The sequence below is a fragment of the Seriola dumerili genome, unplaced genomic scaffold (assembly GCF_002260705.1).
Source record: "Seriola dumerili isolate Sdu_G_001 unplaced genomic scaffold, Sdu_1.0 BDQW01001298.1, whole genome shotgun sequence".
Lineage (NCBI taxonomy): Eukaryota > Metazoa > Chordata > Actinopteri > Carangiformes > Carangidae > Seriola > Seriola dumerili.
This window is the reverse complement of record NW_019175553.1, coordinates 648,325-675,017: the sequence shown is the minus strand read 5'-3', so window position 1 is coordinate 675,017 and position 26,693 is coordinate 648,325. Positions and strand designations below refer to the sequence as shown.

Genomic DNA, 26,693 nt, shown 5'->3' with positions numbered 1-26,693 from the left:
AAAAGGAAGTGATGTTGTGTTCTTAATAATATTTTTTTATCTCATAACTTCAGGTTAAAGCAGCTGTGCAAGTAAAAATTCATTATTCACTCCAATTTTTGCAGATCAGTTTTAATTTCAGTGCAGCATAAAGTCAATACACAGTGAGATATAATGAGAAATAAGTGGCTTCATCAAGCCCTACACTAGATTTGTCATTTCATACGTCACTTATTATGAATGTCAAAGACTAAACATCTCACACAGACTGAATCTTTATTATTTCACTTCAATCTGTCACCGGCGTCTGTTTCCCGTTATTATACATTTGTTTATTTATCCAGCTCACGGACACAAATGGCTTGATGAAGTTTATTGTTCTTTTTCAGCAGTTATCCATGCACCACATCTACAATGATATATTCCACCAAGCTGCAGTGTCACAGAGTTTAAGTAATATTAGGATAAACATTATGTCCTTTATTTTTATGTCATATACAAGGGGACCCAGGAGACCCTCTTACAATGAGTTTCAGCAGAATCTGGAGGAATGATGAGCTAACATGGAGAGAGGGAAGCCGACAGGAGCGGGAAAACGTAAAACAACGAGCCTTCAGTGTGAAACTTTTCCACAACAGGAAAGTTTTTCAAGAACTCTCTTTGAACCCGGATCCAATTTAGGTTTGTTTGCCCCCTAAAAAAAAAAACCATACTTTCACCATCACCATCTGTCTTTGCTGTTTTACATGGGAATATGAACCAGATGACCACAACATGAACTAAAGCTGTTGCTGTTGAGGACACAGAGGTCAAGTATGATTTCTGGACATTTTGAAGGATTTACATTCTACAGTTACACACATACTACACAGGTTGCATTTTAAGGCTGATTCTAATATATTCTGACTGTTTTTAGGCCCCAAAAAAAACCTCAACAGATGAAATTTAAAAAACTAATTGGTAAGTATTTTACCCCAGAGAAGCAAACATGGCACCTGACCAAAATATAGTGAAATCAAATGTACAAAAGTGGCACTGCAGAATGAATAAAATGTGTTTTTTCTTAAATACTTCTTAAATTTGTAGAGAGTTCAGTTGGAGGCTGTTGAAAAAGAATCTAGTATTCTCCACCAGAATGAACAACTGGCACCAGACCATAAAGTAACAGTTGAATAAATACAACAGGATTTTATGCTAAACGGTTGGTTTAAATTTTCATAGGTGGGTGGGGTTCTGCTGGGGAGATGTAGACTATGACATCAGCATTTTTAAAATCCTGGTTATGGTCCTGATCATCCACACAGTGAATGTGGGGCGTTTGGGGCCCCTGAGGGTCGGAGGGGGATTTGCGTGTTTAGTTCAAATGGTGATCCAACCTTCCTTTCACAGAATCGTTTCTCTAGTTCCCGGTCCTCTTAGTGGAGAACGGCCTTTAAACAGCGAGAAGTGCACATGCTGGATGAAACAGCCCCAGGGTGAAGCACAGAGGGAAGATGCTAACTGCACGGAGGTTTAAGGCCTCAGAGGTGATGAGCTGCGAGGTGGTGAACGCTGTTTAACACCAGAGTCTGTTCTGAATCGGTGAGGTATATTTTAGTTGGGGGAATGAGCTGAGGTGGAGATGTAAGCGTCTTCAGAGCAGTGAAACACACAACTACTGTTAAGTACTATAAACTGCAGCTTGCATGGTTACAGTCAGTGCCAGACAAATACACAACACACTGTGTCAATATTTTCCTGACCTGCAGATAAAAATACAGGACATTTTGTTTTGTTTTTTACCCTTTTCCCTCCAACTTTTCTTCATATCCTTGCTGTGGATCGTTGCTAGTCCACAAAACGTCCATCAGTTAAGTGACGAGCGGCAGAGAAACCAAAGCTATAGGCTCTACGTGTTAGGGAGCGACAGTGGGGTTATATGTGATAGTTTTCTCCAGCATCAGGATGACAGGAAATCTACAGCAGACTGGGTTTTATAGAAGCAGGAGTCGCTGTCAGCAGAAGAGCAGGCGAGCGGTGGGATAAACACACAGTAACCATCAGAAACACTGACGAGAAAGAGAGAAACTCCCACACTGTTCAAGTACAAAGCTACAACCATAAAACAGCTCGACTAGCTAGTCCTCACTGAAGATGCTACACAGGATTCACACAACAGCGTCTGTTTTACGGCGTCCCTCCAGATAAACTGCTACAGAGCCGCTGCCCGTCCCTCCCACGACAGACTCCTCCACCCAGTCGGATCTATTTACAGAGTTTTACAAAAGCAGGGGTGAGAGATTAAAGCGGATGATACTCGAGTGATATTTGGCGGCAGTGCAGCTGGGCAATGTTGGCTTGGAGAGGAACAGGTGTCGAGGAGACGTTCTGCACATCTCTACACCTTCAGAGGACTGAGATCAAGTCCAACGTCAGCAGCTTTTGTGAGATGTCTTAAATGCAAAACCATGTGTAATCTGTAAATGAAAAGCAGGTTAATGTGTACAGATATTAGCTGACACTGACCTTGAACTACCCCACCTTATACCTACAAGTTTTATTTGCATAAACCTGACCATGAACTTATGTTTACAGTCATTTTACTTCCTAAACTTCTTCTTTTCAAAGGACAAACATGCAAGACTCCAAGAATTCCTCTTATGACAATCATGTCTTAAATATGTTTCACATTATTTGCAGGATTTTATCAAACTCTGTTTCTAAGAGTCAAAATTGCCCATTTGCACTGCTGCCTGTAAATGTTGCCAGAAGTTTGACAGGTGTGTGTGTGTGTGTGTGTGTGTGTGTGTGGTTTGGTAATACAGATGATAAATCAGGTGTTCAGCTGTTGTTCCTTGTGGAGATGATTGTTGTTGTTGTTGTTGTTGTTGTTGATGGTGATGGTCTCTTGGTCTGTTTGTCCTGGCTCCTGTTTCTACTGAACCAGCTCCTGAAAAAGCCCTGAAGGAGAAAAAGAAGACAAAGCAGAAAACTGTTCAAAATCCATCTCCCTGCCTCTTTAGACATTAAATACCATCAGATTCCTGCAGCTCCTTGTTTCACTATTTTCATTTTGTGCATAATATTCTGACCGGCAGCTGCACATCACGACTACTGGAATAAACAGTTCCAGCTTTGATATTACCCTGGTTTATTCCAGGAGTTATGTTTTGTTTGTTAAAGTCCATTTTAGTCCTTAAAAGAACAAAAACAAAGTGTAATAATGACATGCTGCTGTGGTTTCACATTGGGTTACATCCTGGACCAGTTCAGCGTCAGGTGTAAATTTCACTGAACTATTCTGTTGTATTGGTCTAGAGACTGAGATATCCTGACTTCTCATGTGGGTCAAGCTTCAAAAACACTGCATCCTACAACTCCCACAATGCAACTTGACAGCATCTTTCAGTAGAGCCTTCCTGTCTTGGAAACTGCTCTTTACCACCTGTCGTTCTGTCTCTACCTGGCTACTGGACGTCCAGCTTGCTCGGGCCGACGCTGTGGATGAGCTGGGAGGATTCAGAGGCGGCGCTGTACGCCTGAATCAGCAGGTTCTTGTTGAGGTCTCCGACACCGCTGCCGGCCTGCAACTTTGGGTAAGGGGGCGTTTCTGCACCCTGTTGCTGTCCTTGCCCCTGGGCGTCGAGGTCCATCAGGTGCTCCAGAGGGCAGCCGTCCGTTACCTCGGTGACGGGTGAAAACTCCTGAGCGCTCGCCTGCTCCTCCCTGGACACAGGACTGATGGAGACAGATGGAGAGCTTAAAGGAACAATGATGACAGAGACACAATATTTATTTATTAGCACTTTTCAAAACACAGCTGCAGCATTAAATCAATATTCAGCCACTTGACGTTCGTCTTTAGGTTTAGCTGTGAACATGTGCCACTAGGTCAGATCTGGAAGAACGAAGCCTCTGTGTTGGAACTAGGGCCAAAATGATAAGTCGGATAAATAAACAAAAAGTTAATGAGTAACTAATTTGATTATCAGTTAAACCAATTAACATTCCCTCATTCCAGCTTCTTCGATTATAATGATCTGCTGTTCTTTGTCTTATCTGATAGTAAATCAATAATTCAGACTCTACTGATCAGACAAAAAGCAATTAGGGTTTTAGTAAATTGTAAAGAGCATTTTTAACTAATTTCTGGCTTTTGTGAGACCAAACAATTCATCAATAATCAGAAACAAATGGAAATGGATTGATCATCGGCTGCAGCACTAATCTGAACAATGACATATAAATGAATCTTTCCTCCTTCATTTGAGACACTCGATACTAAACACTGGATGTCTGGATGAGCAGAATTAACATGGGAAGACAATGAGATGCACAACTGCAGAAAAGAGGCCACAAAGGCTGACTGGTGTGTGGCGAGTCACCTCAATGCAGACAAGACTTGGCAGACACTAAAATGAAGCAGAGACATGTATGAAAAAGAAACTGCGAGTGATTCTTTGCATCGGACAAACATGCTGAGTCAACGTTTAAATTCATGTTATATTTTTAAAAATCAATGTGAAACTGAGTGTTAAGTTCTTCAGTGTCACAGTCACACAGAGCTGAAAACACCTGAGAGTCATGTGGACCTACCTGACGTCCATGGACTGGACTCCGTCAGACAGCTCGTCCACACAGCTCTTATTCTCCAGGGGTCCCAGCATGATGACGGGGGCTTCAGCGGGAGTCGAGGTGTCCTCCTCCAGAGCGACCGGAGCTTCGGCTCTCAGGTCAGATGCTGCGAGAACACAGTGATATCAGAAACGTGCTTCTCTGAGGAATCAATCTATTTTCTAACTTAAGTGTTGTTTTTCATTTTGTTGTTTTGTTGTTGTCAGTGAGACAAACGACAGATACAACCTCGAGTATCTCAGTCTTCACGTCCCTCAGGCTGAGAAGACTTTACATTTCTGCTTTAATGTTCCAGGTGATAAAAAATAAAGTGTGAGAAGCTCTTCCACTGTGTGTTCAGGTGATGTGCAGTAAACATGGTGTTCACTGTTTGTGGAGACATTTCTGTCCTGATCATCTGTTTGGCAGATGCTGAAACTCGGTGTGTGACACTGCAGAGATTAGTGTGTTTCACCTGAACTGAGCTGTGAGTTCATCAAACGCTGCAGTGATGTCGGTGATGCTGTTACTGCCAACAACCACCAGGAGGCACTGTCCCCCTGCCTGCCTAACACTGCTGAGTCACACTGCAGCTGCAGCTGATCTCACTCAATTTACTCAAAACATAATCATGTTGGAGAAACAAAAAAACAGGTAAAAATATTTTACAGTAAAAAACATGAAGAAAGAAAAATGACGAGGAGAAAACAAACAACAAACAACAAACAACAAACAACAAACGAGTAAAAGAACAAACGAAATAAAAGAGCAAATAAATTCTGCTGCTGCAGATAATGAAGCCATCAGGAAGATGAGGGCATGAGTTCAGAAGTGTGTGTGTGTGTGTGTGTGTGTGTGTGTGTGTGTGTGTGTGTGTGTGTGTGTGTGTGTGTGTGCATCGGAGGTAGGACATATCTAACATTCACCTGAGGCACCAGATGGAGGCTCCACTTCACTTTTCCTTGTTCTTTTCATAATCTCCTCGATTCTCTGTTCAAACACATAAAACACGGCTCAAACAAAAATAAGAAATCTCCATTTAGTAAGATTTCTGGAGCTTGTGGTCAGATTTTATGATCTTCCTCAGCAGATAGAGTTTTCTCGGTTCTCATAACATTGTAAATGTTCAAATTCACATTCCATTGCTGGATGACAAAAATATTTCATCGGGGTTTCTCTTCATGACAACTGGACAGAATCAGTGTGCTGATGAAGATCATGTGATATGATCAAAAGGTCTAGAACGGCAACTAAATGGAGCTTGTGGTGGGATTGTTTTGCCAACTGCTGTTTGTAAGATTTATTTTAAGTGGTAGTACTATTGCTTAATGTTTGTCCTTTATTCTGAAACATATACATACCATATATACTGTGTAAGTACATATATACGTATATACATATATACGTATATATGAATATATCTGTGCTACCTTCTTCCTCTGCAGTCGCTCCTGCTCCTCCTGGATGTGCAGCAGCTCTCTCTCCTGTCTCTTCCTCTCAGCCTCTTTCTGGGCTCGCAGGAACGCCTCCTCCCTCTGAAAAACATCCAGGAACATCCAGTCATTCACCTTCTCTGTCTCTGAACTACACTCTGTAAAACCACGTAGATTATAATTTATCACCCGTATCTTCATCAAACCGCTCAGAGTGTTAAAGATATCACTGAAAACCAGCAGGGACATTTATATCATTATATGATTTTGTCAGTGACACAGAAGTCAGACTAAAAGACTTCAGCTCTTAACTGAAGTTCAACTCACACTGAAGGATTCTGGGATATTTTCTAGATAAACACAGTAAAACAGACGGTGACCTCTCTGTCCAGCTGATCGTGCATGTCCTTCCATCTCTGCTCCTTCTGTCGTCTCTCCTCCTCCTCCTTGCTCCTCCTCTCCTCCTCCCTCCTCACTCTCTCCTCCTCGGCCTGCTGTGCAGCTTTCTCCTGTCGCTCCCTCGCCTCCTGCTGCCTCCTCTGCTCCTCCTCAGCCCTCAGCCTGAAGGAGCACGAGAGGGTTGAACCACCAAAATAATAATCGGACATTTCTATCATCTGGATCCCGTCGTTTGTTTTCTGTGATTATTCTCTGAAACATCATTAAAGACGAGTCGTGTTTGTTAGAACTGAAGCTGAATCCAGAACAAAAAGTACTAACACAACTGACTGGACATTATTGATCGCTGTGATGGGCAATGATGGGTGAAACTAGGTCTAATCAATATTTATTGTTGACTGTTTGTCAGAAAAATAATATTTTCCACTGAAGCATCGACAAAACAACAACATTGATCGAATTGTAAATTAATAAAACGCAGTTTAATCGTCCAGGTGATTAAACTAAAACATCGCTCTGCAGTAGTTACTGTTGAAAAGGTTGGAATTATCCTTTAAGAATCACATGGTCAGTTATAGTATCATAGACAGTAGGTACAAGATCACACACCTCTCCTCCTCCTGCCGTTGTCTCTCCTCCTGCTCCTTCTGTATTCGGGCCAGACGTCGTCTCTCTGCCAGCAGCCTGGACGCCTCCTCGGCATCCGTCGTCCCACCGACGCTCCTGCCCGTGGGTGTGCCTGGAGACTCTGTGCGTGGAGATGAGGGAGGGTTGATTCTGTCTGACACCGACACTGATGTCATCAAAAACAAAGTCACACATGACGCCCGGCGCCTTTACCTGCGGTCAGTTCTCTGCTGGTGGATTTCGGGATCTTCTTCTCTGAAGCTTCAGATTTGGTCGATTTCCTCTCCAGGGTGCCGTGACCTTTGACCTCAGAGTGACCTCTGTCGTCGGTGCCGGGGGTGGTGGCTCTCTGCCTGAGCGGGGAGGGCGGGTACTGTCCCGGAGAGCAGGGAGACTGGGCACGACTCCTGGTCGACTTCACCCTAAAAAACCCACGACAGCATCGGATCATCTGGACTGTAATCCAGGTGTGTGTGTGTGTGTGTGTGTGTGTGTGTGTGTGTGTGTGTGTGTGTGTGTGTGTGTGGGTGTGTGTGTGTGTGTGTGTCTGTGTGTGTGTTTCATACCTTTTTGGTGTGGCCGGGCCTTTGCTGTTGGCCCTGAAGGAAGAACTGCGAACCGGTGTGTTTGGAGTCTCCCCCTGCGAATCACATGAATCAATTAATTAATATTAATAATGATATGAACAAAGAAAATCCACCTGCTGGAGGTCAAGAAGAGCTGAAGAAGAGCAGGTTATTACTGACTGTATAGAAACATACAGCCTAGAAGGACTGATGCACGCTGCAGCTTTCTGACTCACTCGCTCAATACGACATGAATTTTTAAACATGAGTATAACTACTGAAAACAACATGAGACAAACACTGACAAGCCTGTGAGCTACATAAGAGTCTGACATAATGAACTCTTCCCGTCACGTCAAACTGATCCTGATCCGTGTGTGTGTGTGTGTGTGTGTGTGTGTGTGTGTGTGTGAGGTCTGACCGTGGGTGTTTTGGCTCTGGACGCCTCCTCAGGGAGTCCAGCGATGCTCCTGCGGTTGGAGGAACTTCTGTATGGTCTGTGGTTGCTGGGGGAAGCTGTTCGATGGGACACAAAAGACACTGATGCGTCACAAACCAACACACACACACACGTGCACACACACACAGATGGATTGAAAAATCCACACAAAAACACAAATGTAGACACCGATGATTGACACAGAGAAATCAGAAACTCCGGTGAGTGAAGATCTTTTTATCAAGTTCAATTAAAGTTATTGTTAAAATATTTTGTTCAGTCTTCAAACATTTTCTATGAATGACTCGTATTGAGATTTTGAACCTACTTTCACATTTAGCCACTCTTCTGTCTGGATTCACTCCATTATGTTCAGTATGCCTTTACCTAATCCTAATCCATTGCCTAGGCAAGGCAACAGTATAATTTCCACTGGGAATGGGGATTACATGACCCCCCCCCCACCTCCACTTTTATCGCCTCTGACTTTCTAACTGAAATCTCTCTGAACAGTGTCTTCTTATTTTCCAGCCTCCAAAAACCCACAGAAGACTGAGGAGAGGAGCTCAGAGCTCTAAGCTTTACAGGCTTTTTTCTCTGGGTTTTGCCTCTCAGGCTCGTTAGGCTCCGCCCTGTTTCCTCTCTGAGGCTCCTGCAGCCGGGGGGGGGGGGGGGCTGCAGGCACCACTCAGGACAGAGATAACTACCTCCTTCTCTGCATTACTTACAGTTCAGTCATAGTTTTACTATCAGCATGATGTGAACCATGATCACTCGTGTTGTTTAATCTACAGATCATTCAAAGCTCCATATTTTCTTCTTCTGTGTTTTATATTATACAGAAGAGAGGAGGCTCTGAGCCTCTCTTCTGATTGGCTGACTGTTTTCTGAGTGATCCAATAAAAATACAGCAGATTTCAGGTAAAAACACTCAGAGAAACCAAATCCTGCAAGGTTTGGATGGTGGGTCCAGGTGGGCGGGGCTTGGTGACTGCTTTGTTGTGACATCACAAAGTTCCAGAAGTCCTGACGGCTGGTTTTAAGGCTCAGTTTCTGAATACAGGCTGTGTGCATTTCTCTGTGGACTGAGGCTTTGATACTTTCACAGTATTAATATAGAAGCTAGAGCTGATCTATAATCACACTACACATGGACACAGACCTTTACACTGGAGGAGCTTTAACATTAGATCTACTTGGCATTTACCTTTCGAGCAACTACAGGTTCTCATCATGCTGCAGAATCAGACGTGAATCTCTCTCTGCATCCAAAAATCTATAGTTTCATTGAATGAATTGAATCTTTCTCACCTCTCTCTGGTGAGTGGAGGGCGGCTGAAGAGTTGGAGAGCTGTTTGTTGATTGGCGGGTCCATGGCGGGTGGAGACAGGAAATCAACAACTGATAAAATAAAAAAAAGTGTAAAACAAAAAATCACAAATGAGCAACACAGACCCAGAGAGAGCAGCACAGACTTGCTGCAGCTGCTGTACTGACTGATGATGGCAATGTCACGAATACGTTCAATAAACGTCCTGATCCCAAAACAAACACCCATCACACGACAAACACAAAACTGCCAGCTCGCACAGAAAATAATCCCGCCGATCGATGAGCCATGCAGGCCGCTGAATGAATTAACCTTGGTGATGTAAGACAGAAATGAAGCAGCAGAACAGAGAGCGGAGCCTCGTCTGCAACCTGCTTCATCATGACATGGAGGCTGATGATACAGAGATGCAGCTGATGCAGTCCCATGAAACAGAGAGGAAAATGTTTCCTATAGCACCTGAAGGCACCGTGACGAGAGAAGATAATAGACAGCTAAAGTCTGGAGGAGACATGAAACATGTTAAAAATACTTTTTCTATTACTGCATTTAATGCTTATATCATATGTCAAAAACTGTCTTAATTCTACACTCTTTTAGAGTGACTAAGCAAAACCTGTACCGATAAAAAACACATTATCAGTACATTTACACAATGTCCATTAATTTGTTTTATCCATTTAATAAACTAAAAAAACTAAAGAAATAAATACAGTAAATAAAAGATGAAGAAATATAATGGTTTTTAATGGATTTAACTATTTTTCACATGGAGAAATTTAATTAAAGAAACTTAACACAAACTGTTTCTTGCAAATTAATTACAGATGTGAAATTACTTTCACTTTTGCCCTAAAACATAAACTGTGTTCACATGCTGCACTAGTTTGAAAGATGACAAATAATCCTCAATCTTCTCATTGGTTTGCACATATTCTAATTTAAGATTGATTTGATATATTTGACATGAATCTATTTCTTGTTCATGTTATTAGTTTATTTTATGCTCGTTGAGCAACAGACAGAGTCAGAGCTGTAAGTGAGGCAGAGTGAGACTCTGACCCAGCCTCAACTCCTCTTCCCCTCTAATGATCCTCTCTGCATCCGCCCTGCGCTCTTACTGCAGGCCTCCAACAAAGATGGAGACGTGTGATATTACAAACCGATGCTCTTATGTTTCTCCACAGTCTGGTGAAGAAGTAAGAACCTTAAAATACAATAAAAAATGTGAGTTTTTGTTTAATTCCCCTCAGGGTGTGAGCTGGTTCAGTTCAGTGCAGGGGGGGGGGGGGGTCTACTCTGGCTGCATCTGTAATATTGGACAGGGATGATTGGAAATGTCTGGTGGATGGTGTGGATGGTGTGTGTGTGTGTGTGTGTGTGTGTGTGTGTGTGTGTGTGTGTGGGAGTGTGTTTCGATCTGATTGCACTTGCCTGTGCGGAGGTGGGGTCTAATAAGTTTCACAGATAGCTACAGGGTGGATGTCTGGTACGGTCTGGTATGATGTATGGTGTGTGTGGGTGTGTGTGTGTGTGTGTGTGTGTGGGTGTGTGGGTGTGTGTGTGGGTGTGTGTGTGGGTGTATAGAGAAGCTGGGCGTTTTATGGACTGGGCTCCCTGCTGAGAACGATATGTATGCATCGCTAAACACGGCTCTGGGCCAGGAAGACAGGAAGTGGAGCAGCCCTTTGTTGTGATAATGCTGGGGGTGGGGGAGCATGTATGTGTGTGTGCATGTGTGTGAGTGTGTGTGACACTCATTAGCCACAAAGGAGAACATGAGTGGGAATATGAACTGTGAACTGCAGATGAAAACGGGCTCTTTCTGTTACACACCCACAAATCCAGACAGAGAAACACAGATAGTCTGAAGACACACAGTCAGTGCTGGAGGTCACAGTTCTTTGTCATTTCCTCTCTGTTATTTCTTTTACTTCAGCTTGATGGTTTTATGTTGCGTTTATAAGCAGCATATAAACATTTAATGAATGGTTTATAACACACTGTAATGCAGTTATAAGCAGATATAAGTGTTTATAACTATAACTCCTCCTGTGGGCACATTAGTGGATTCTGCTGTAGAAACAGATAATCCAGTAAAACACATAATATATAATGTTTTCAGGCGAATTTTAAATGTTACTATACATTTCAGATATCCTTATAGTTATTATTAGTTTATTTTAATCAATAATGTTTGTAAATGCTAAAGAGGGGAATTTAAAGTGAAGTAAGGAGTAGTTTTTGCAGAGGGTGTTAAGCTTCTTGAGAAGCTTGAGATATTTTTGTCTTGAAGCTTCATTATAATCATTTCAGTAAACATCATATCTTTACACATGTGGCGTCTCCATTAAATAAAATCAAGCAGAGATGTGATTTCTCTCTGTGGGACTGGATGTGCAGTTGTTTTCATTGTGAATCAAAGTTACTAAAGAAGGTCACACTAGTAAAAATCTGAACAGTAATTGGCTGTAATATGTAAATATCACACAGCTGATAATCACACAGGAGAACCAAGGTCCATGAAGTTATTTTAAATCTTCCGCAGCATAAATTTAAAATCAAGTCAGCAGTGTTCGTGCAGACGATTCAAGTTATAAAAGCGGCTTGAAAGGCGCTATAAAAATCTAAGTTATTATCATTATTATTATTATTATAAACGGCAGAGATTCAGGCTTGAATATAAAATTATTTTCAGCAACTCAAACCACATGTTCCTCTGGGTGATCGAGGCAACGATAAAGAAAAGAAAAAATTGTTCCCGCATCAAACACCTTGAGATTCAGCTGCAGATTTTCCCAGTGGGTTCTGCAAAGATACTTCGGAGCAGCATTAATGTGTGCACTGGAGGGTTTGCAGCATTTCCTGAACCAGACTGTGCAGAAAATAAGAAGCCTGGAAACAGCTAAATGAATTTCTACCTAGACAATAAATCTAAAAATAAATAATCTTTCACTTTCTCGTTGTTCGTTTTATCTCCATTTGGGGCGTCGGCTCATCTCCGATGCTGGATGTCGCTCTATGTATTTGTTCGACCACAGAGAGGCGCAGTTTGTAGCTCACATTTTGAAACTTGTGCGAACTACAGTTTTCCAGACACGCTGATGACGCATCTCTACGTAAAGATATGTATGTTCATCAGTGGTGAAGCGCGTTCTGAGTGTTTTCAACTGTAACTATGAGTTTCTCCAACACTGCACTGGACTGAGTGAGACACACTGCAGGACGACGTTACAGCCGGTGAGACAGCACAGACACGTCCACAGACATGCAGACAGGGGAGCAGCTGCAGGTGAGACAGCAGGGGTGGTGGCAGGGAAGCGGTGTGGGCGTGGCACACAGAGAGTCATGTGATCTGTACCGTTACGGGATTGGCCGGCACTGGAAGCAGCGGGGGGCTCATTGGGCTGAGCGGAGCCAATGGCATGGCAGGGCGGGGTCTTAGGGTTACCTGGGCAGCAGGTGAAGCAGAGCGGAGAAAAGCAAAGCAGTTACACACTCACACACACTCGGATGCACCAACACATGACACTCGTCGAAACACACGGGAGAGACACACTGGGAACAACAACCGGCCTCCATCCACACACGCGGATGTAAACACAAGATTCCCAGCAGGAAGCGTCGCATCGAAACCTTCAGCTGGATAAAACAAGATTATAGATGCAACATGAAGCCGAGCAGCAACAGCTTTCACATGGCTGAACAGAGTGAAGCGTCATTCAGCTGTGAGCAAACCAGAGCTTCCTTCAAAATGAACGTTTACCGCCCTGCGTTAAAGTCCCTTAGATCGTGAGAAAACTGTAGGTAGTCCACTGACAATGACAAGTAAAAAGGGATTAGGACACTCAACCACAGCTGCTTGTTGCATGGTTGCATAGCTTCAGAAAGCCCTTCCCTCCCCCCACACACCTTTCTGATGTCAGATTAGTGAGACTGTGTCCAACCGTTCACTCTGTGATCGGCCAGCTAGCAACAATCAGAGGAGATTTTCTCCAGAAGAGGAAAGTTCATCAGCGTGAAAGTCTTCCAGCTCATTGTAAAGAAAACCAAACTGTTGGACAGATTAACCACATACTGAACTTTTGACCTGAGGATCAGCAACATTCACAAAGAACATGAATGTGTGCACCAAGTCGCATGGAGATCAGTACGACACATGTCACCATGAGGATGAGAAAACCCCAGAGCGTCTCCATCATCCAGCAGCTGATGAGATATTCAGACTGGCTGGTCGACATTAGAAAGCTTCATGCTATGAGGTTAAAATAAACACAAACGCCTGCTCTGATTCAAATAAAGGCCTGGAAGCAAATACACAGTTTGTTAATTTACAGTAATAAAAATATTGTAAAGGTAATGCATGTTTTCAATCTGACATCTATGGGTCACTGACATGGACTTAAAAACACAATTCAATTTATTTACCCTTCATTTCATGGTTAGAAAACTCAGATAAAAACTCTGATACCATCTAAAGTTTCATATATTTTGTATTAGATCTTATTCCAGCTCTTTGTTGAAGCTTTATAATGTTAAATATTCAAACAAGAGAAATATTCCAGATGTGTTCAGAATCATTTTAAACACATCTCCACAAAGAAATCAATCCTGATGTTTTTACCATCTTTGGAAACTTTTATTTCTAAGTTTTGTGTGTTTGAACAAAGTTTGGCTGCACAGCATGAGTTTGTAATGTCTGACCATCAATCTCCTGTGGTATTTGCATGATGAAGTAGCCCTGTTATAGCTGGTTGATTTATAGCCGGGAAGGTCAGCTTATGATTGGCTGATCAATTGCCTCCATATTTCTTTCAGTCTTTCAGATCATAAAGCTCGTGGCCAAGCGAGAGTCTGTTGTGATGTATTTCTGGTTCAGAAAAACAAACGGCCGCCGCCATGACGGACTGAGTGTCTTGTTAGAATGAAACTGAGAAAAAGCAGCGCGCAGATTTCACAGTGGACTCCCTCAGTAACAGGGAGAAACACACAGCATGAAACCCACACATACACACACTCTGCGTCTTCGGTGAGTCTCTGTCCTTTAATCGAGCGGAGCTGTAAGATGAGACGCTGCTGTTTCTGCTGCAGTGAGCGTTGTGCTGGGCCCGACAGATCCCAGAGCAGCCTCTCTGCCAGTCAGCCGAGCCGGAGCCAGACGAGCTGCTGGGTGGACCCTGATCCCGGGTCAGTGCCAGAACGGCGAGGCTGATGGGTACTGTGAATAATTGATGGCGTTATGAATGCACCACAGGATCTGGAGCCTGGCTGGTGGCGCTTTTGGCCTCCTGCTGGCCGACATGACGGCAGAAATATCTCGGAAAAGACGGGGGGGATGTGACACGGCAGAAAAAGAAAGAGGCGGAAAAAAACAGAGATGGATGCTGGCACAGTAAACTGCCTCATGTCGCACTTCGTCTGCGTCGGCCTTGTTGTGTTCAAGGTTAGATGTGTAACTCCTGTTCTTCTGGGAATTAGACCTGTCTCCCATCGCGGAAATAAAACAACAGAGCAGTGACACACACATATAAACACACACACACGCACACACACACACACACACACACACACACACCTGTAGCACATTTACAAGCCAAAACCAGCAGCAGTTTATAAACACAACTTGAGTGTGTGTGATCTCTCAGTGACGCGTTCGTCACTGTCAACAAACAGAGCGTCTCTGAACCCTGATGAGCTTCAGAGACAAAGCGCTCAGCAGCTCCTGCATTGCAGCCTCCACACCCTTTTCCATCCACTGCCCTTCTCTTTTCTTTTGCTCCATCACTTCATCTCATCTCCCTCTTCATCCTCACTTCATCTGCTCTTTTTCCGCAGCCGCCCTCTTCTGCTTTGTCGTCCCTTCCCTTTCATCACATCCCACCATCCCCCTCTTCCTTTTCCCCCTGACCTCCAGACCTCCTCGCCAAACACCTCTCCTCTCTTTTCCTCCACTCCCAGCCCCCATCATCAGTATCCACCCGTTTGTTCTCCCCCGTTCTACATCTCAAACCAACCCTCCGCTGACATCATCACAATCATTCTCCTTCTTTCTCCATCATCTCATCAACAAAACCACCTCCCATCATACTCACCCTCCGCTCCGTCAGGCGGTCCTCCCCATGTCCATCGTTTGGGTCTGTTATCCAGGTGATCCCCTCCACCTCCTCCTCCTCCTCCTCCTCCGCCTCCTCCTCCTCCACCTCCTCCTCTTGTCTCTGCGCCCCCACCTCTCCGGCGAACCAGGGCCTCCAGCCTCTCCTGCTCGTTGCGTTCAGAAACAGGGAAGAACAGACACTCTCTCACTGAGCCATCGCTACGGCGACGGACGCCTGGCGATGCGCTCGGAGACAGCTGCGCCATGGTTACCGCATACATCCGCAGCAGCCTCACCCCTCCGTCCTATTCGCGTTCGTCTGCTGGCGGTCACCAGCGCTCGATCGCTCGCTCGTCTGTCACTCAGTGATACATTATACAGCAGCTCTCTCTCTCTCTCGCTCTCTCCGTCTGCCGCTCCCTCTAGGTAGCACTGATTCCCTCTCTCTCTCTCTCTCTCTCTCCCCTACCTCACAGTTGTTCACCCCACCCTTCCTCTCTCTCTCTCTCTCTCTCTCTGTTTATACCTCGATCTCCCTCTCTCTCTCTCTAATGTCTGAGTCTATTTCACAGAGCACTTTACAGGAGGGGACAAAATGCAACCAGTCACCACCCCCACGCACACACACACACACACACACACACACACACACACACACACACAGACTGAGTGGGTGGACTGGATATTGATACTGGTTGCATTTGCTTTATCTCCAGTCTCCTTCACTCTTTCTACCCTCCTCTGCCTCCTTCCTCCATCCTGTTTACAAGCTGTAATTTCATAAAAATACACAGAAATCACAAAAAACAATAAAACAATAAATGTGACACATGATAAAATATTTCAGTCGGTAAGATAAACCTTTTGTATATTTTTTGTATGAACTACCCCCTTTATATCATGGAGGGTTGACTAAGCATGAGAAACATGCAGGAGAGTTCAACAGCACTGCAAACTGCATCCACCAAAATGTCAGTGAAATTGAATCAACGTCTCTAACCTACTGAAACCTTCGTGACAGCAGGATTCATCACAGGGCTGTTGAGTAAGACTTTATTAGTTTTAGATATGTGTATCTAATAAACTGTCAGCTGAGTGGACACTAGGCTGTGTCTTGTTCTTACTCGGACATGCTAATACACAATAATGATAAAGAGCAAAAACAACATGCCTTATCCATAAATAATCCAGAGGCCTTTCTGTAATTTCTGCCTTTAAATTTGGGTTTTCACTGTTTAATGAACAAAGATCTTAAAAGTCTTTCAGGGTTGTAGAAGTCCATCTTGTCCTTATGCTCTTATAAGGAAGACACAGTGAGCTATTGTCAGATCTGGTGACGACACAGTGTCTAATCTATTATTCAGATATGTATTAATATCAGATAATTAAAGGGATTTCATGGGTTATTACAGGGTTTCTGCAGGTTCACCAAATTAAATGTAAAGCCTTTTTAATACCATATGGGATGAAATTTAAAACCTGTTTCACGATCAGACCAGTTAAAGTATGAAGTATGATAGAATAGAAAGGTGATGTCATATCATTGATCCAATTACTGCATATTGAAAATGGATGAATGGATTAAGTAAGCAAACATTTGTTTATTTACTCATCCAACAGTTACACAGCAACATGATCATTTATATGGAGTCATGTTTGTGTCACATGATGAATCTCAGTCCAGTGTTCCCGCTCTTTCTTTTATCTCTGTGTTTGGTCTCCACCAGCTCCAGAGGGAAACATCTGGCTCTTTAGCTGCTAAATGCTCCACTATGTTCACCAGCTGCTCTGTAGAGGACAGTGGCTGTTTACAGATGTTTCTCTGAAAACATCTGCCTGCTGACGCCATGAGAGTGAAGCAGAGCAGCAAAGTGTCCAGACAGATAAACAATGAGCTGAAACTCTGTAAAGCAGAGTGGAGCTTCACGGTGATAACTCACACATTATAAATATATCGATCACAGCTGCTTTAAGTTCATTTACGTTTTTAAAATCAACACTTTACTAAAGCTTCTTTCACTAGTGACTCCTGCAGCACAGAGCACCGTCACAACCATCACCACTTTTAGTTTATAGGTGAGTGACCTCTCCTAACAGCTGACAACCACGCAAACGACAACACGACCACCTACAGCAGGCAGGAGACATGAGTCAACACCTTTGGAACATCATTGAAACTTAATTAAAGGATTTTAAGACTTTTAAAGACCTGCAGAGACTCTGTATTATGTCTTATCATTATACCGATCAGTCTCCACCTTCTTCTTTGTTTCAGTAGCGGATATTGATTGATTACTATGTAAATATCTCATTGCCCTGCTGCGTACAATACCAGTTACCTTTAAAGGAATCACTTGTGCCTTTACAATTATCCAGACATCTGTACTGCACAGCTGTGATACTGATGAAGGCTTTGTGAATAAAGTAACATCTCATCACTGAGTGACTCTCCTCTGCTGTAATTTGGGTGTGGCGTGAAAATCCAGTTCAAAATCCAGCAGCAAGAATTCCAGTGGATGGTTAAAAATAAAAAGCACTTTAAATAAATATGGGCTCATACATTATAAAAATACACGAGTACAGTTGTCTTCCAGATGTCTCATTTGTACGTTAGCTCTTTAAGGTAATTGATTGGAGATATTTTTTTAAGTATATTTAGTGATGTGTTTATTCTATTGTATATTGTTCAGATTTTTTATTTGTTATTGGTTTAATATTTCCTTCTCTCTGCTGATTGGTGCCTATGATCATATGCAGACATTAGTTTGTTGTTGCAGGGCCAGAAAAAGAAATAAAGAGACGACTCTTTCTCTTTTGCTGTGTCTATCTTCCACCTTCTTCCTCTCATACTGGTTTTTCAATCAGTGACTATTAATGTGGTGGTGTCTGTGAGCAGACAGCAGCTGCAAACACAGTAATTGCCCAATATAAAGCTGATACACTGCTCTACAGTACTGTTTATTTATAAGGGACGGAAAGGCCCCACCTCAGCATTGTGGGGGGTTTGCTGAAGGTGCATGCAGAGTCACGCACTAACTGCAGGAGGGAGGAGAGTCGAGGGGAAGAGGGATTTAAAGGGAGAGAGGGAGGCATCAGAGATGAGAAGAGAGGGAGGGAGTGGTAGAGGTGGACGGAGGTATAGACGTACTGTAGATAGAGATCAAAGTGGAACTACAACAGAGGGGAGAGCAGGATGGAGGAGCAGACTGCAGCCATGACTCATTTGCTGCATCTCGGTTCAGGACTGTAGGAGAATCTGACTAACACTGACACAGTAATACAGCATAGAATATACTATATATATATATATATATACAGTATAATAAGTATACAATAGCATGTCCCACAAGGGGTGTGCAAGCTAATTGAACCTCTCTTTATTAACAGTTTGCAGTTTTACACAGTTCCTCAATTATTAAATCTGCATTTGTTTTATTTATCAGGGGCAGTGCATTAATCAACATTAATTAGCAGCAAATGTTCTGGAGTGAGTCGTAATGGACTAATTTACATCTGCAATGCCTTATCAAAATGTTAAATGACCCTCTCTGTCGAGATGAAAAACACGACAAACTACAGTATTAACTGCGATTAGAGACACCACATCACCTGCATCACACTGACTGACACTTTAAACAGAGAACAGGTGAACTGTCTGACAGCCGGAGACGACCAGCACTAAAGACACAAACTGATCCAGGACCGCTGTGACGATCCTGAACCAATCTCCCAAGAACAAGGAGCTTTTCAAACATGATCCTCCGCTGATTCACATTCTGTACGTGCGACTTCAGTCGTATAGAAAAGGTTTTGAATTTGAACAAAAGCTGCTGTAAATTTAGTTATTTTGAGGTAAAATAATCACAAAGCAACAATGTACAGCTGAAACGATTAGTCACTTGATTGATTACTTTGTTGACAAAAAATATATTAGCAAATATTTTAATAATTGATTAATTGTTAAAGATTTTTTTCAGGCAAAAATGTAAAAACTGTGACTGTTGGCTGTCACCATGGGCTCCCAGAAATTCTGGTGGACAAAAAAATTTATTGATTAATCCATTAAATACTGATCAGATAATAATGAAAACAACTGCATATGCAATAGTTGTATCCCCACCACAATCCTGGTGCACTGGACAGTAATAAACTGCAGACTGTCTACTGCAAACAGAGCCAGAACTGCTACTATATACTGAGAGAACATTGAACTGCAATAATTTTGGAAGTGGGATCATTGTTTAAATTATTTATCAAGCAACAATGTCAAACAGTTTGTGAGAATTTTCTTTGATCTCTCTCACTTTGAAATGAATATTTTGGGGGTTTTGAGCTGCTGGTCAGACAAAACAAATAAGACGCCAGATGTTTGACAGACACACAGCCGAGTCTGACGCGACATGAACAAGCAAATAAGTTCCACAAAGAAAAACATTCAAATAAAACGTTCAAGGTAAAAAATCCAAATGTTCAAATTAAAATAGTCTAAAAGCCAAGGTGAAACACTAAACCATTTAAACTGATGAAGAGGAATCAAAATAATAAAAACGATCATTAAGAAATTGCAGCCCTAACTGTAACTAAAGTTTAGTACAGTAAATATCTATAATAAAAGACTAAATCAACATCAGATTTAAATCCTATGTTAAGTCTTGTGTGTGTTCTTCTATATAATCTGGGTCACATTGATTCTGCAGATTTTTTCTTCTCACAGGAGAAATATGTGCTTGTCACAGCACTGCGAGCATCGACTGTCTGTTCCAGTAATCGGCACATGATACAGTGATGTCATCTCCCTGTGAGACTGACCGATCATTATGTCATTACATTATGCATATGAGTGTGTGGAGGGGAGGGGAGGGAGGGGGCTGTTAGCATGCAAACAGAGGCTTTAAATCAATAGAGACGGTGACCCCCACCCCTCTTCTCCTCCAATCCCCTCTGAGAGGTGAATGGTGAACCCCCCGTGGACACGACTGTCACTGACTCAGGGCTCGTTAACCCTTCGTGTGCTGCTCAGCGTTTGAACAGGCGCTAATAATTTATGCTCTGACGGGGCTGTTGCACAATCGCAGCAGATAATTCATGCTGGACGCTAAAAACAGATCAGAATAATATGAGTCACGTGACGCCCACTCATGACTCACACACAGCAATGAACAAAGTGAGGAGTCTTGTTCATGTGTGAAGCTGCTGCACCAGTAAAGCTGAGCAGACGCTGCATGTTTTTATTCAATAACTCACACATCACGCTTTAATCAGCTTTTCTGTACAGCCAGAACCGGTGACCTTTACACACACACACACACACACACACATATATATATATATATATACATATACAGATCAGCTGACCGACCAGGACAAGGAGCTCACACTGAATATTAGCACAAAACCTCTGAGATGTAAAAGTACGTCGTTAGGACCCTTGAATAACTGCCTCTGCAGCGAGTCTAATGCAGAAAACCACCCAAACTTTTCACGTTTCACTTGAACGCACACAATTGGTCAGCTGACAGAAAGTCATTAGAGCTTCTGCATTAATTACTTGCTATTTCCTTTAAACTCCGGTTCAGCCTAACAGCAGCTGGAAACACAGCGAGTCGGTTATGGATCGACTCAATTAATTCAGTGGTGGAGAGCAGAGAGAGAAAAATGGTGAGAGGGTGAAGGATCACGGGTGTCTGATGTCTTTCATCACAGTTTCATCCTGAGACCTTGTTTCCGAGTCAGAGTTCGTGAACGTGAACAACAGATTGATGGAGAGTCAAGATGAAGGGGAAGTAGACACAGTGTTGTTGTCTCGACCTCCAGATGAACTGAATCTTGATGCTATGATCACATTATGTGACTGTTTCACAAAATGATGTCGTCTAAATGAATTATTATAAACAAATTGTCTTTTGAAAATTGACTAAATAAGAAGTTGACGTTGTTGATTTACTTGTGTGAAGAGGTTTTTCTAATGCAGCACAAAGGAACAGAGTTCATTGCACAGATCATCTATTTGAATAATGTTATGTCAATTTGTAATAGTTTATTGTTGTGGGTAACATATAAATATAATAAAACATTAATATTATTGTGTGTTATTTAATATTGTGATATTATTTTTAACCATATCACCTGAGAGCCAACTGGACAAAAACATTCACATCATCCTCCGACCAGCTGTCTGCCACATACATAAATACTTATATATATATATACTGTATACACTGTATACACTGTATATTCACTCTAACAATTCATTTGACTTCATCAAGTAAAATGTTTACAAGATCTTTGAACTGGATTTGGAAACTTTGACAAACAGGGTTCAGTATTAATACTTGGTCAGATCTTTGTTGACTTCTTTCTTCGTGCCTGATTTAAATCATAATTTTGTTAATTTTATACATTTTAACTTGGATAAGTTAATGTAACTGTTTATGTCAATAAATCGATCTACAAATGAACCTTTAATACAAGTGAGATACAAGGATCCACATCCGTAGTTTACGAACTTCTGACAAGGTGTTAAGGTGGATGTCATGAAGTCTGCGCTTCGACCCCAACAACAAAATGTCTTTCTGATCTCCCACCTCTTCTAATGAGCAGTGAAAGCATCATTAGTGTGCTGTGACCTCTGACCTTTTCTGCCTCTTGCTTCTGCCGTCTCTTCTCCTCAGCCGCCGCCCTGCGCTGCTGCTCCTTCCTCCTCTGCTCCTCCATCTTCCTCCCTCGCTCCTTGGCGGAGCGCTCCAGCTGCTGCTGCGCCCGAAGCTGCTTATCCCGCAGCACGTCCGACAGCTCTGCGCACACACACACGCACGCACGCACACACACACGCACACACACACATAGTGATGCACACGAGGGGAGGACTTTGGGAGGTTGTGTTTTGAGGAGGTACAGTCTTTTAATGGTCAGAATGAGCAGAGGAGATGGTTCCAGGAGGTAACGACTGCTTCAGGGTTGTAATGGGCTTCTAGCTTTTGTTTCAAGACAGACATGAAAAATTGTGGATCCATCCTTTAAACCCCCAAATGACCTTGGAGTCCTCAATTATGGCTGCGGCTCTGAATGTAAAAGCCTTGTATCTCCAAAATGTCATCTTTGCACTCGGCTGAAAAACAGCTCAACGACACAATCAGCTTTAGAGATTACCAAGAGAAATTTCTCTCTTTTCCTCTCTCCTGTTTTCTTCTTCCTAATTTCCCTCTTGCATGACCTTTTTCTGTCTTTTGTTCTTTCCTTTTTTTATTTAAATCAGTTCTGCCCAGAGACACTTCAGTGACTAACTGATTATTTTGATAATCTAACAAACAACATTCAGAGGTTTCAGCTTCTGAACTGTGAATATCTCCCGGTTTCTTCAGTCTTCTATGATGTTGAACTGAATATCTTTGTGTTTTGGACTGTTGGTCCAATAAAACATGACATTTGAAGACGTCACCTCGGGATTTAGGAAATTCTGATCAGCATTTTTTTTAAACCGTTTTCTGACCTTTAATAGACCGGACATCTTATTGATTATTTGAGAACTGTCACCTGCTTCATCTCCTCCTTTGTTTCCCTTGTGTTTCTTGTTTGTTTCTCTCTGTGTTTGTGTGTGTGGGTTTTCTGGGCGTGGCCTTTTGGCTCCTTCCTGCCATTCCACCTGCACATCTGTTCCTGACTCTGCAGTATATAAAGACCGGCTCTACACGCCACTCTTGGCCAGTGCATCCGTTTACCCATGTGGATTCAGACGACCCTTGGCCTGTCCTGTATCCTGCCTCACCCAGGTCACCGGTTCACCTGCAAACACCAGCTCAACATCCTGTACACAGCCTGCTCGGTCTCAACCATCGCTCCTGGTCCAGTCACCTGTGATGCTGCCTGAACCTCTCTCCGCCTGAACCGGTCCAAACCCAGAACCAAACGCCCAGAGAACTCAAAAATAATCATTATTATTGTCAATATTCCAACTCGCCTTCTTCACAATGAGTGTTTTTACTTTGAGTAAGATTATATACTAATATAACTCTTTTTCCTAAGGTAAATATTAATAAATTTGTATTTCCCACTATATTTCACCACCAGCTCGTACACACCAGCCCACGCTGTACCCACACTGTGTTTGTGTGTGTGCCAGGGACAGACGAGCAGGACAGACCCCATAGAGCCCCACCAGCTGTAGAGTTACTCATACCTTGTGTCTTCTCTCTGTCCTCCCGTCGCTCTTTTGCTAAGTGCCGCCGCGAGCCTTCAGACAGGTGAAGGAAAGATTAAGTGATTAGTTCATTTATCACTCCGAATGTAAAACATAAAAACACAGAATCAACTAAAAACAAACTAAGAGTGTAATTCAAACGCTGCTTGTACTTGCAGCTGGGTGATTTCTTCATCTGCATTTCGTCATATTTTGTTTTTGTTCTGATCTGGATTGTGAAGCTAATGTAAGAAAATCAAAGAATGCAACCTGATTAGAAGTTTACCTGGAGGGCTGTTGTGATTGGATGGCGATCGGGCAGGTGACGCATTCCTACTGGTGTGCAGCGGCGCAGGAGGGGGGGCCAGCGCTGTGTTTTTTGGAGAGAGGAGTCAGACATGATTCATGCAACGCCCACTGAGAGGCAAATACAGCTAAAAAGATAAAGCTGGAGTGATGAACGGGACTCCTGCATGCGTCAATCACACACACTTGTCATGGCGTCCCAATGCAATAAATCTCCTGTCAGTCATCATGTCACATTTAGGGTCAGGTGTCAGTGTAGGACCCCTGAGCATAACCCTCAGCCCTTCTCCTGCAATGTTTTTATTTCTCAATCTGTCAATCTGACATAAAAGCAGCCTGAGAAAATCTATCGACCAACTGCGACGACTTCACACCAACACCAGAGAAATCTAAAAAAAGCTCATCATCACACACACACACACACACACATACACACACACACACATACAGCCAGTAGATGTGCAAATATATGCAAATCTGAGCTAAGTCCTGAAGTGTCCCATGGGTTCTGCTTAGCTTCATCTTCAGTCAAAATTACATCACAGGCAAAAAAAAAAAAAAACATAAACCAGCTGAATCACATGTTTTTAAGGATTTTACTTCCTCCTTTCAGTTGAGGTACATGACATGTATGACCATAGTGCTGATTATAAGATGCTGCATCAGTAGAGGAACATGCAGCAGCAGTCAGCCTGTCAGTCAGTGAACAGGGATGTAGTGGAATGTGTGAATGAGAATATTTAATGCAGGGTATTAAAAAAGAGCATCTATAAGGAAAAATACATATGTTTTGAAATAGATGCCAACACATTTTTGATTAGAATATACTGTATATTATAAATGCCATGAAATAAATCACGTATTTTTGTATTATTCAACCTATATATAAAATGCAGTAATATATTTTATATTCTTGTATGTGTTACAGATTCATATATGTAAATTTTCCTACATTAAAAAAACCATTTATGCCAATATTTAAAAACCAATGATCCCCATACACCCACAATCTCCATGAATGAAAACCTACCTTAATCAATTATGCTGACATCATCCTTAAAAACATAACATATCAAATACAAAGCACAGCATTACATTGAGACATCTAACAGGGTCTTTAAGGGGAAATTCATTGTATTTTAGGAGCGTAATTCAGTCCATTTCCTTACAGATTTAGTGTTAGCATCTGTGTGCAACTAAATTGAAAACCCCATTCAATTTATTGGGAATAACTGCATTTTCCTCACCTGTCATGTCAGGGCGGCTCGGAGCCACTTCAGTCATCTTAACGGTCGTTCTTTTTCGCGACCTGACAGGCGCCACAAAACCGTTAAAACCCTCAGGAGACCTGCCGGTGTTATACAGCACAATGACTCAGGAAAAGACGGGTGGAAAGAAAAAATACGACGCTGAGAGCTTATGGTAGAGAGACGGAGGGAGGGAGGGAGAGCCTATAGCGTAGCTTTCATGATTTTATGTTCGTTTTTGTCAGCTAAACCTCCATCACTCCCAAAATCGTAGCCATTTTTGAATTTTGAAAGAGAATTAACGGTTGGTCCTACCTCAAGAATTTAAATACTGTTGAATATATCATAAAAATTGAAATATTAATTGTTCTACGTGGCTCTACGTGTCTTTTCGTGTATTTTAAAAAGAAAAATACACTTATGGAGGATGAATTAAATCAATTTTTCGTCGTGCGTCAGTCTATTTTTATTTTTCTCGTTGCTTTTTAACAAATACAAATCTGCAACCGCCTCACATTTGGCTAATTTAAATATTAATGCGCAGAAAATCACCACTCACGCCGTTATGCGTTGCCTAGCAACCAGGTATACCGCTGCCAAAGAACTATACAGCTTGGCGGAGGAATAAAACCTACAAAAATTACATTTGAACTCTTCTAGGGAGTTTTCAGATCCTTTACTTAACCTAAAGTGCAAATATTACACGGTAAAACACTCAGTTTTTCATTGACGTAAAGTATATAATTAGGTTTATAATCTGAAATTTGTAGTATTAAAAATTAAAAGTAGGCAGTTCTACTCAAAGCAGAGACATGCAAACTGCACAGACATGAAAATTAATTTTAAAAAATATTAAAAGGAAAAACCATCAAATTTAAAAAGCTGGAATTTTTAAATGTTTTCATGAAAAATGACGTAATCGATTATCAATTAATTTGATGTCAATCGACTTATTCGTTTCCACTGTACTTGTATGTATGGGGCGTATTTTATGCAGTGGAGTATAAGTACAAAGTGAGTCAATTACAGTTCAAGTACCTCAAATTTAAATACAGTAATTGACTAAAGGTATTTACATTCCACCAGTGCAATTACAACAGCCTTACTAATATTTATACTCACTGTTTTATTATCACCATTGTGGATGCTCTCTCTCTCCCTCCCTCACGTGGCTCTCTGGCTCGTGTCAGAGCTCACGTGCCAGGCACAAGCGAGCCCCAGCAGCGGTGTTACGTCATTGTTACGGCAAACTGAGGCTGGCTGCTGTTGACATGCAATATGGGTCAGTGCTGTTTGCAGTCAGCTCACACACACATGCAGGTTCACTGAGTCATGTCAGATGACAGCTATATAAATAACTACAATAAATACTGTACTGGAGATATACTATAATGAATCATGACCTCATACAGTTTCTGATTAAATCTTAAAAATTGATATATTTAAATAAGACCAATAGCATTACTATAAAAACTTAACTGAGTCCGTAACATCTGAATTACCA

The 26,693-nt window shown here is 42.2% G+C and overlaps 1 protein-coding gene across 1 annotated transcript; it reads right to left on the bottom strand.

Moving 5' to 3' along the window:
• Nucleotides 1-762: 762 nt before the first annotated feature.
• LOC111238325 (ensconsin-like) lies at nucleotides 763-25,262 on the bottom strand. Its single transcript, XM_022767765.1, has 18 exons — nucleotides 25,190-25,262; nucleotides 23,923-24,006; nucleotides 23,637-23,690; nucleotides 22,094-22,254; nucleotides 15,567-15,624; nucleotides 15,459-15,530; nucleotides 12,728-12,817; nucleotides 9,348-9,437; nucleotides 8,019-8,137; nucleotides 7,598-7,671; nucleotides 7,245-7,453; nucleotides 7,014-7,152; nucleotides 6,386-6,566; nucleotides 6,003-6,107; nucleotides 5,499-5,562; nucleotides 4,555-4,699; nucleotides 3,422-3,717; nucleotides 763-2,919 (listed from the first exon to the last, which is right to left on the bottom strand). Exons 1-17 carry the CDS (start codon nucleotides 25,224-25,226, stop codon nucleotides 3,426-3,428), a joined length of 1,974 nt encoding a protein of 657 aa, XP_022623486.1. The 5' UTR covers nucleotides 25,227-25,262; the 3' UTR covers nucleotides 763-2,919; nucleotides 3,422-3,425.
• Between the last annotated feature and the right edge of the window lie 1,431 nt (nucleotides 25,263-26,693).

What these genes read in the sequence shown, in the direction of transcription:
- LOC111238325 (XM_022767765.1), bottom strand. Translation starts at nt 25,226, where the DNA reads ATGACTGAAGTGGCTCCGAGCCGCCCTGACATGACAG. An exon ending in GGACAGAGAGAAGACACAAG is followed by an intron (nt 22,255 to 23,636) that starts GTATGAGTAACT and finishes GTGTGTGCGCAG; the next exon opens with AGCTGTCGGACGTGCTGCGG. An exon ending in CGCAGAGACAAGAGGAGGAG is followed by an intron (nt 15,531 to 15,566) that starts GTGGAGGAGGAG and finishes GAGGAGGAGGAG; the next exon opens with GAGGTGGAGGGGATCACCTG.